Raw genomic sequence first — 12,243 nt, forward strand, 5'->3', positions numbered from 1 at the left:
CTTGTTGCGGAGCACGGTCTCTAGGCACGTGGGCTTCAGTAGTTGTGGCACACGGGCTCTAGAGTGCAGACTCAGGTAGTCGTGACGCATGGGCCTAGTTGCTCCACGGCATGTGGGATCTTCCTGGACTAGGGCTCGAACCCATGTCCCCTGCATTGGTAGGTGGATTCTTAACCACTGCGCGACCAGGGAGGTCCTTCTGTTTAGTTTTTAACCTTTACAAAATGTTAACAGATTGTCTGCCGTAACTTGCTTTTATCATTCAGTGTGATGGCTGTAACATATGCCCATGTTGTATATACCTAATATTCATTCATTTTCACTTTTATGTAATATTAAGCTATCTAAATATACCATAATTTACTTATTCATTCTCCTGTTGATGGATATTTAGATGTGTTTCTTTTCCTCTTCTTTCTTTTTTTTCTTTAAATAATAGATGCACTACTACTACGTCTAGGAACAAGATTGTATATTTTTTCTGATGCATATGTGTAAGAGTTTCTTTAGGGAATATAACCAGGAATTGAATTATTGTATGCTAGAGTAAGCCAGTGTTCAACTTTACCAGATAATGCCAAATTATTTTTCAAAGTGGTTGTACCAATTTGTATTACCTTCAGTAGTGTATGTGAGATCCCATTGATCCATGTCTTTTGTGGCACTTGATACTATCAAATTTTTCTAATCTTTTGGTTGTAACATACATTATTCTTCCTCAGGCTATTCTGTCCCTGATGACCACCTTCCCCAATATACATTTTAGAATCAAATGATCAAGTTTCTTAAAATGGGTCAGAGTTTTGAATGAAATTGCATTGAATCTGCATATCAGCTTAAAGACAATTGACATCTTTATGATAACTAATTACAAGTGAAATGCTGGTAAGCTGCCTCTCTGAAGAGAAAAAAGTAAAGCCCTAATATGTAGTAGTTGCCACTATTTGTAGTATAAAAATTCCTGCAGTGGCTGATTATAAGTTATACTATGAAATCACCAAAGCCGGAATTGGGAAGAAGTGCTCATAACAGGCACTTGTGAACTGGCCTGAGCAGGCTTCAGCACACCTTTGGATGTATCTCTTCATTTATTTAGTTTTGTCCATGAAGTTTTATAATTTATTGAAAGTATATAGGTTGTGTATCTATATGCAAGCTTTATGCTCGGAACTTCCTATTTTTGTTGTTGTAAATGGTGTTTTTAAAAAAAATTACTGTTTTTTTCTCTGTTAGGGGTACATAAAAAGGTAACCAATAATTGTATGCTAATCTTAAATTTGCTATCTTGTACTTGTTATTCTTAATAATATATCTGTGTATTATTTTACATTTTCTCTATAAATATGCCTTTTGTTGACACTTCACATGAATGGGATCACACAATATATACTTTGTTGTATCTGGCTTCTTTCACTTACTGTCATGTTTTTGAGGTGAATCCATGATGTAGCATGTATCAGTAGTCTGTTACTATTTATTGCTGAGTAGTATTCCATTGTATGGACTTTACTTTTTCCTTTCCATTCTCTTGTTGATGGACATTTAGATTGGTATGCATAGGTCTCTTATTGTTTTTTCATTGCTACTGAAAGTATGTTTGTGTTTTTATTATTATTATTACTCCTTAGATTGTTTATTTGCATTATTACTCTTTGCTTCCTGGTCAGTCTTGCTCAGTATCAGTTTCATCAGTCTTTGCAAAGAACCAACGCTAGACTTTGTTAACCCTCTTTACTGTATTTTTAGTTTGCTATTTCATTAATTTATCTTTATTTTCTTCTTTCTTGTACCTTATTTGAACTCATTCTGTTGTTCTTTTCCCAACTTGTTAGTTCGACTCATTTATTTACTTTGTTTTCTAATATAAGCATCTCGAGGCTATTAATTTTTCTTCTACCATTGCTTTAACTATATCCCAAAGGTTTTACACATGGTATTTTCATTATCATTCGGTCCTAAATATTTTTCAGTTTATATTAAGATTTCTTCTTTGTTTTAATAATAGAACATTATCTTTTTTTTTCTTTTTGTTACAGATTTCTAATTCAGTTAGATTGTGGTCAGAGAATTTGGACTGAAAGATAGCTGTATTTGAAAATGCTTACGTTATGGCTTGGTATATATTTATGTCACATGCTTGCTTAAGGGGAATATTTTTTCCCTAGTTGTTAGGTTCACAGTTCTATAGAAATTCTCTAGATTAGGCTTATTGTTTTATAGTCTGTGTTTGATAATTCCAAATTCTCAACTCCTTAGAGTCTTAAATTTTTTTTAAACATTAATATTTTTATGATTCTCAGATTTTGTAGCTTATTTCCTTGTATCATATGTTCTTGTAATTTTATATTTCTTTATCTTTCTGCATGGAAATCTTGGGCACCTGAATCAGTAAAGCTGATAGAAAGGATTATGGAGCTAGTGTGGTGCTACTAACTGACAGTGAGTTGAGATTCTGGCTAAGGTTAACTTTGCTACTTTTCCATAAGCTGAAAGCTGAGGGTCTCAATTGCAGTGTTGTTTCGATCAGAAGCAAACATAGATTTTCTCTGGAGGAAAATGTCCTCCAAATTGAAGCTTACCATAGATGCCTACACGGGTGACATGGGGAAAGTTCTGAAATTTCTAACATTATAATAAACAATTCTCTTTTGTTCCAGTTTTCTTGAGTCTGATACTATCCTTAGGATGGTACAGGGTGTGACAAATGATACTTTATTTCTGATTTCTTCCTGTCCCACCTCCATGTTTATTAATATCAAATTTTGTTAAAATGATATTGAGTTATTTCAACAGAGCAAAGAAGTAGATGAGAAAGAGGGTGTCATAAAAATTTATCCCTCAGGCGTTTAAAGCAGCTGTAGGCAGAACCACTATTTCATATTCCAAGGCAACTTACTTGAATCATTACCCAGTTGCTTGGATCCTCAGGTAGAGATGTGAATAGTCCAGCAAAAACTTCTCTTGATATAAATATGAGTAGATGAAAAAATGAGCCCTAGAAAATCTCTGCTGAAGCCACTGGAAATGCTTTTGGAAGTAGTAACAGAGTAAAGAAATAAATTATGATTTTAAGTACTTAAAAAGGACTGTGGAGAATGAAACTTTTTTATTCTCTTAATTTTAACCCACTTTACAATAATGATGGAAGATTTATCAGAACTTAATCATACTCATAGATTCCTTCTGAGTATATGGCCCCATTTCTAGGGTTGATGGAAAATGTGATGCTTATGTTGTTAGGTATAGATAAAGTGAGAAATTTATTTCTCAAGGAAATTGATAAGATTATAGAAAGAAATGGCTGGCAGATTTTTCATAGTATCATAGAATGTCTAAATTTAGATAGTTTCTTGATTCCTCAAAAATTCTCAGTTTTAACCATTTATCTAGGTGTAATCAGACTATAGATAAGTGGTTCCATGTCATCCAAACTTTGGAGAGTCTGATTGTAAACAAGAATGTTATTTAATATGATCAATAAATTAATAAACTAATACAGTCATTTAAATCTGACGTTCCATGTCAATTGATATGACTAGTTAGGAGTTCAGATGATAGAGAAGTCCATCTACCTAGGGAAAGGAAGGAATGAAGCCTGGATGACTTTTTCTGGCCCCAGAGAATATCTCTGGTGTATACTTGATATTGTTTATTAGAATTAGAGATCTTCAGCTCGGTGGTTTGTGACCACCTAGAGGGCTGGGATAGGGAGGGTGGGAGGGAGGGAGACGCAAGAGGGAAGAGATATGGGAACATATGTATATGTATAGCTGATTCACTTTGTTATAAAGCAGAAACTAACACACCATTGTAAAGCAATTATACTCCAATAAAGATGTTAAAAAAAAAGAATTAGAGATCTTTTTTCTTAACTATTTAAATTTTTTACAATAATTTCTTTTACTTGCTCCTTATTGCTCATGTAAAGGTGAAAGTCAGACATTAAAGAAATCTTGGGCAAAATTAACCCTTGATTTTTATTATTTTCATTTAAATATGATATCTTTTTTCACTTTGGGATTGCTCTTGATACTAGATGAACAAGGATTTTGAAGTTAATTCTCATTCAGTTTTGTGGATGCTTTTAGATGATTTTAGATTTAGGGTTAAAGTTAGGATTTAGGATCTTAACATTTTATTCTGCTATTTGTGTTTTATTTAGATCCAGTACTTCCCTATTTATTTTTTGACTACAGAGGATAATAAACTGAATATTGTAAACGTAATAATGAAAAAAATCGTTATATCTGCAATTTTACTTATAGAATCTTTCTGAATTGTGGAACTAGTCTTAAGCCCTGTTGATTCAAATTGAGAATTGATTATAAAAAGACTGTGTGTAATTTGGGAGTTTCTAAGGAGAGTCTAATAAATAGTACCTTCTTTTTTACTTTGGTTCTGAATCGATTGAGAAAGAAAGAAGTGGCAGATGTGGGCCAAAGTATCAACTTTACTACTGATAAAAATTAATTTGGAAGATATGGCTTGGTGGGAGAGCCAAATGGATGCATTAATTGAACCACAAACCTGACAGATTTGTACACTCACTTATTGCAGTGCCAATCCAGTGAAGAGGCTGAGTAGGTACCTCCTCCTCAGGGTCCCTACCTAGATCCCAAAAAAGGAAGGGTGAGGATGAGCCCAAAATATACAGTATATTCCTCCCAATCAGATAAGTCATTTCATAAATGGGTGTGTTAGTTTCCTGAGGCTTTTGTTACAAATTCCCACAAACTTGGTGGCATAAAACAACAGAAATTTATTCTTTCACAGTTCTGTGGGACAGAAGTCTAAAATCAAGGTGTCAGCAGGGTTGGTTCCTTTCGGAGGCTCTGAAGGAGAGTCTGTTTCATACCCCTCGCATAGCTTCCAGTAGCTGTGGGCAGTCTTTGGTGTTCCTTGGCTTGTAGATGTGTAACTCCAATTTCTGCCCCCATTTTTTTCTTCCCATGGCCTTTATACCCAGTGTCTTTGTGTTTATTTCCCCTTCTCTTCTAAAGAAGCTCATCATTGTATTTCTCCTAATCCAGGATCATCTCATCTTTAGATACTGATCTTAATTAGGTATGCCAAGTCCCTTTTCACAAATAGGGTTATGTTTACAGGTTCCAGGTAGACATATATCTTTTGGCAGGACCACTATTTAATACATTAAAAGGGATGGAGAGGCCAGGAGTTGGAGTAGTTAAATAAGTAAACTTGCTGCTTGCTAGGAAACATCAAGATCTGGGAGCAGGTGTTCCTCCCTAGCATTCCTAGCTTTTTGTTCTCATGGTCAACCAGTTGTAGGAGATCAGCAAAAATGGTCCTGTTCCCCCCTCTGTGATTGCGTTGTTGGCATTATCTTCAATTTGTGTTTCTTTGGCAGAATCTTTTAAAGCCACTTGTCCATTTTGTGATCATTAATAGTTAAAACTAGGTAATATCTGTATATCCATTTACCTGTACACAAATAAATGTCAGTTTGTCAGTTTTTTCAATACATTGAAAGCAAACAAACCAGTGAAGGTGCCATGTCAACACCCTTGAGATGTAGATTTCCCCAAATTCTATAAAGATGCCTTGTTACCTGTATGTCATATGGACTGAATGAGAGTGTCTTTGTTGCTTTGATTATGAAGTATTAGGAACATTTAATTTCTTCCTTACTAAGAATTAAATAGAAACAATTGTTTTCCTCCCACACTTCAACGGATGTGCACTCCCTAGTATCATTGTGGAACACATAAGTCTAGATCACCACTGATTGTCTAATAGAGCTTTTTGCAGTGATGTAGGACAGTCTGTATATGTGTTGTGCAGATATGGAACACTCAAAATGTGACCAGTGTGACTGAAGAATTGAATTTTTAATTTCACTCAGTTTTAATTAATTTAAATGTAAATTTAAATAGTTATATGTGGTTAGTAGAGCAAAGGCTAAATATTTGTCAGTGTCTAGGCTAAAAATATTGGGAGTCGTAGAATATAGAGAATGATGAACATTATAAGAACCGTTAACATGCCTCTGGTTTAAATGTCTTTATTTTAATGGCATTAGCAAAAGTAAAAGAAAAAGTTTATCCTGAATTAGTAGCTTATCTACATTTGTTAAAGGTTTTAGACTTATTTCAACTTAGAATTTTTTTTTCATACTTGAAAATTAGAAGTAAGTTTCGTATCTTTTCTCTAATTATGTTCTCTAGAGCTAAATTTATAACAAAATTACTACTTTTCAGGAAAGATACTGGTAAATATGAAGTGGAAATTTGTCAACCTGGGAACATGCTAACTCAAGAAATTGTGTAAATGTTATTTCACATTTCTCTTTGCTGAAAATATAAATTAAACTAATGCATACAGAAAGATTTTACTTAAAAAGCTATAACAAAAAGCTTTTTTTTCTTTGTAAGTATGATACTACTTAATGGATATAATATTTTATAATGTAGAAAGTGTTACTTTATGTTAAATTTATTTTTCAGACATGTAAGCAGATTTTGCTCTCATTCCCCAGTTATACCATAAGTGTTTTATTATATAAAAACTTTTAACTTAATATTCAATAGCTAGTTAGCCCATCAATTTTCTTTTTGTCTTTGATTAAAATATGGCTAGATAGGATGTTTATTCTCCTTACTGCCAATGAATAACAACATAGCATTAAACTCATTTAAAAAGGAAATGTGACAATAAGTCAAGTATAGTTCACACTTCTTAGATTTTATATGGTTTAAATTTTGGAATATGTTTTTTTTTTTTTTTAATGCCGGAAGAAGGTGTACTTTAAACTTGACGTTTTTGAGCAGAAAACATTCCTTTCAACTATTGATGTCCCTTAAAAAATTACCAAGTTCTTTAATTCTAGAATGTCTGTTAATGTACATGGGTGGAACGGGGGGGTATTATGTGAACAATTTAGAGCACATAAGACTGAAAACATCTTTTAATATACCTTTAATTCAGAAAAGTAACTTTTTCCCTGAAGTTTTTTCCTGTTATTTTCTGAAAATGAATTCAGAATTATATTTAAAAAATTCTTCAGGAGACTTTTTTGAAGTTTTATCTTTAAATACAAAAGAAAAAAAAAACCCACCCTGATGTATATAACAGTTTAAATTTTGAACTTATTTAATTGAATTATCATTATAAATAATAAAGTAAGGAAAAGAGAAACATTTTAAGTGAAAACAAAGCTATGGCTAAAAGTGCTATTTATTCCTTTATCTTTTGACAGCTTGAAGGTCCATGTGTTTTGCAAATTCAAAAAATTCGCAATGTTGCTGCACCAAAGGATAATGAAGAATCTCAGGCTGCCCCAAGAATGCTGCGTTTGCAGATGACTGATGGTCATATAAGTTGTACAGCAGTAGAATTTAGTTACATGTCCAAAATAAGGTAATTGGCACTTTATGGTGTACATTTGTTATAAGTGTTTAAAGGTACTGTTCACATTGGATTTTGTTTTTAAGACCTTTGAAAAGAAGGAATGAACTCTTAAGTGCATGTTAGTTTTTCTGAATAAATTAAAGAGTTTGTATTTTTACTTTATCTGTAAAGAAAAATAGTTTAAAATGGAGTTAGTTGCTCCTTACTTTTAAAGTTAATAATTAAAAACAGAAATTTAAGGTGTTCTTACAAGGAACATAAGCTTTTCAATTTTATCACTAAATTTTAGGTCATTAAAATCTTTTCAGAACAAAAATTTCTTTAAATATGTCACAATTTCTTCCTTGACAGTTAGTTGTATCCATTATACTGTTTAGCAGTCTAGACATGGTACCCTGATAGCAGATGAGTGAAAAGTTACACTTGGAGGAGCATAGGTGATTGGCATTGTGGTATGTGGGAGGAGATGTGGTAGGTTGAGGCCTTGTATGCCATGTTCAATGATTTCTTTTTTTCTTTCTTCAACTAGTGTCTGCCCTTAGTGAGGGAGGCTCCTTCCTTAGAAGATATATTTATTCGTCTAAAATGTTGATTTTCATATACAAAGGGGCGTATATTAACTTTGTGATTATGTTGTCTTTTTTTTGAAGAGTAGAAAGAGTCCTACTTTTATGGAGAAACTTCCATAAAAGGAAACACAGCCTTTCCTCCTTTGAAAAATTTAATCAGATCCCCTCCAAGGGAGTTCACAGATGCCTGAGAAGAAAGACTTGCCATATAATGGCTCATTCTCTCATTTTACTGCTGTATATTTCTCTGAGGTAAATGAAAACACAGGATCAACCCAGAGAGGAGGGTCCCTTATGCTGTTTTCTTTTGTTGAATTTATTACAGTTTGACAATTGAAAAAAAAAATGTTGCTACTTTCTCATTCACTCATCATTGAAGTAGCATGTCTACTTTTGGTGCTGTAAAAACAGCAGCTTACAGAAGTGTTCTCACATATGAACAATTTGGGAGACCATTTTCAAAATAAGTTTGATTATTGGTTATCTTAGAAGGAAGGTAGAAGAACTCACTAGAGAGGATAAACCAGGAACTGGTGTAGAATGTGTTTTCTCTACTGGACATTGCATTTCTCTGGGGTGCTTCTTTCCATTCATCTATCCTACCTCCAGCCCCACTTCTCACTGTATTTTTGTTTTTGTTCTGTTTTTTGTTTTTGTTTTTAATTTCAATGAAGAGAGAATAAAGGAACTTTGGAGTGTGAATAAAGTATTAATTAAGCCACAGTATGCTCTCTGAGTAAGAGTTAGTTATGGTCCTGAAGGTGATGTAATAAAAATTATATTAAAATTTTAGCACCTATTTATTCTTTTGTGGGAATAGAACTGTAATTTAATTTGGTGAATAGAACTCTTTATCAATTATCTTAATGAAATTGTATGTCCAACTTCAAGTAATTCACCATGTTTTCCTTCTTAACCTGTTAGAGAAAGAGTTTGGGAAAGGTACAGTTATTTTACATAAAAAATTAGCTCATTATTTGCTTTCAGATTAGCTTTTAGTTTTAAAAATCACAATTTAAATGCCCTTGTAATTTGCTTGCTATTTTTTAAGGTCTTTTGTAGTTTCTTATGTTGCTAATTTGTGTTTTTTACATTTTCATTTCATTTCCAATTTACTAATGTGTTAGAAATTATTGGCGAAAAATGGTTTTAAAGAACATATATTGGTCTTATATAAATGATGTAATTCATTAATAATTTCTTTAGAGGTAAAGAGTATAGCAGCCTGGTACCCTTGGTGCTTAGTTTTTTTATTTATCCCTAAATGATGACTATAGAGTTAGAAAATCTGTATCTGCTGATTACCTGGAATTGGGAAAAACTTCACTTAGTGTAAGTGTATTCAGTTGTTGCTGATCTTGAAGTTTGATAGACATTGTGGTAAGTTGCCTACATTTACCACCACACAGCTCTCTACTTAAGCGTTAGGTTAGGCAAGGCTGTCTATGACCATTTGTTTTCTAAGTTACATAGGATGACTAAGAATGATTAAGCTTGGAGTTCTGAGAATAATTTTTACCAGATAATGTCTTACTCCATATGGGCTCTTAGAAATCTTAAAAATAGGCATATTCTGTTTCTTCTTGTTAATAACTATTTAATCAACCGTCTTTCTTAAAAACAGACCAGAGATACCAGTGCTTTCATTGATTTGCTATTGCACTTATTGGCACATGGTGAATTTTATAAGCTTTTAAAAATGTGACAATGTAGGGGGCTTCCCTGGTGGCGCAGTGGTTGAGAGTCCACCTGCCAATGCAGGGGACGCGGGTTCATGCCCCGGTCCGGGAGGATCCCACATGCCGCGGAGCAGCTGGGCCTGTGAGCCATGGCCACTGGGCCTGCGCGTCCGGAGCCTGTGCTCTGCGGCGGGAGAGGCCACAGCAGTGAGAGGCCCACATACCGCAAAAAAAAAAAAAAAAAAAAAAATTGGACAATGTGAAGTCTTTCAGCATGATTTTTAATTTATCCCAAGTGTTTTAGGACTATCTTTATTCCTAATGGAGTTCTTTACCCCTTGCTGTATGTGCGAAGAGATGCAGTGGGGCTTGGTATATGTGCTTTTACTTTAGAATAAACCTATATGATGGAATGGATTTCTTCCACTGTTTCCTTTATTAAAAGATTGATAGGAGGTGTTTTCTCTGGTGTTTGTAAAAGGGGCCATGGTGTTATAATGTTTGCCCCACATCTGATAATGTTAAACTATTATGAAAAAATACTTTTGAAGTCAGTATGCTTTAGAGTAAATAACTCTCATTTGATCTTTAACTGGATAGTTAACCAAAAAGAGCATTGTTTCATGTGGATTACAGTAACTCACATAGGTGTTCAATGTCTAAGATTATTACTGGTTTGATATCTCTTCTGTATTGAAATTTAATTTTATAATATAGTATATCTTTGCAATAATGCACAAAGCTCAGAGGGGGGACAAAAGGGCAAATCTTACATTTATACAACATGGCATGGTTGAGAAAGTACTTTCATATCTTTTACTCTATTTATCTTTACCGTAAGTTTGTGAGCTGTGATTTTTATTATCCGGATTTTTTTATTTGTTTGTTTGTTTGTTTACTGACTTATTTTTTATTTATTTATTTATTTTGGCTGCTCCGGGTCTAGTTGCAGCACACGGGATCGTCGTTGCAGCATGCAGGATCCTTAGTTGCAGCATGCAAACTCTTAGTTGCGACATGCATACGGGACCTAGTTCCCCGACCAGGGATCAAACCTGGGGCCCCTGCATTGGGAGCACCGAGTCTTACCCACTGGACCACTGAGGGGGAAGTCCCTATCCATATTTTTTTACATGTAGAAAAAAATTAAGGTAGAAAATGACAGTCTTGTACCTGGTCTTCTGACTTCCTCCCTAATGACCTATTCACACTATATAGCCAGTCACCTGAAAAATAGTTTTCACATTAGTGCATTTTGAAGAATTTTACCAGGTCACAGTATAAGACTGAATTCCACTTTGGGGAAGGATCTTAAATATGTTTTAACTCTTTTTTTCTCTTTGCTTTAGCCTGAACACACCACCTGGAACTAAAGTTAAGCTTTCAGGCATTGTGGACATAAAAAATGGATTCCTGCTCTTGAATGATTCTAACACCACAGTTCTTGGCGGTGAAGTAGAACACCTTATTGAGAAATGGGAGTTACAGAGAGTAAGTGTAAACTAAGAATGGTTTGAACTTTTAAAACACTGCACTCTTTTTATTGTATTCTCTGTTTTAAGGGATCTTTCTATAATGGCTAGTAAAATTAGTTCTTTATGCCAGAGTTGAATAGAATGGAACACAGTGATCTTTACAGAAACTATCTACCTTTGTTTAACCATATTGTTCTTCTAAAACAGATGTCATTTTCGGTATTTGTTATATTTTATTACATATTTTAAAGGCCATTCTTTACTGAGGAGTTTTCAAAACTGCCAAGATACCGGTTGTAAGATATGTGTAATGTATCTGTATATAATTCTTTCTTCAGAAAACAAGTGTTTGTGCATATATATGATTAATGTATGTGTATTTGTCTTATTTACACACACACACACACACACACACACAGATACAAGTGAAAGCAAATTAGAATTTCACTATAATGAAAGAGTTCTTGTTGCATTTGTCTTCCTAGTCACATTAGTTGATGTTTTCACCATTTATGTTAACAGTATCTTTATCCTCCTAGTCATCTAGGTTATCTAGTAATTGTCCTTCTACTTTGCTTCTAGCCACCAGTTTTATTGATCCTCTGCAGTCAGATCTCTTGTCAATCCCTTGCTGTCAGGTTCCATTGCCATTATTGTAGTTTAAGTCTCTGGCCTGGACTACTTGCAGCCTTTTAACTGGTTCCACCATATACCCTTTCTCCATCTTCTAACTTATTGTACTTCTGCCAGATTATCTTCAACATAATTCAGATCATGCTACACCCTGCTTTTATTTCACATACCTTAATCTGGGATTCAGGTCACTTATAATTTAGCCCTAGTTCCAGCTTACCTTGTCAACTTTCTTAATTTTTTCACATAGGTTTTGTTTTAGCTAAATGGAACTACTTACTCTTTCTTTGATTCTCTAAGCTTTCCTCAGTTGCACTTTTGAAAAAGAAAAAAGATTTTCCCACTTTTAAGACATTCATCTTAGTTTCTCTCTCATCCCCATGCTTTTAGACTCAAAACAAGTGCTTGTTTTTTTCACAAAATGAAATAATTGCTCCTTTATTGAATTATTAGAATACTTTATTCATTATATTAAGAAGTATATTACTTTTTATCTAGCACTAAAATTATATTTATTTC

At 33.7% G+C, this 12,243-nt stretch overlaps 1 protein-coding gene across 1 annotated transcript in view; it reads left to right on the plus strand.

Annotated features, from left to right (window-relative positions):
• The window catches only part of TDRD3 (tudor domain containing 3), a 161,334-nt gene that overhangs the window by 65,768 nt on the left and 83,323 nt on the right, over positions 1-12,243 (plus strand). Inside the window, exons 4-5 of the mRNA XM_024767216.1 lie at positions 7,217-7,377; positions 10,966-11,107. Coding sequence (XP_024622984.1) covers positions 7,217-7,377; positions 10,966-11,107 — 303 coding nt within the window. The remainder of the gene's footprint in view (positions 1-7,216; positions 7,378-10,965; positions 11,108-12,243) is intronic.

The sequence above is a fragment of the Neophocaena asiaeorientalis genome, unplaced genomic scaffold (assembly GCF_003031525.2).
Source record: "Neophocaena asiaeorientalis asiaeorientalis breed wild unplaced genomic scaffold, Neophocaena_asiaeorientalis_V1.1 scaffold127, whole genome shotgun sequence".
Taxonomy (NCBI): Eukaryota; Metazoa; Chordata; class Mammalia; order Artiodactyla; family Phocoenidae; genus Neophocaena; species Neophocaena asiaeorientalis.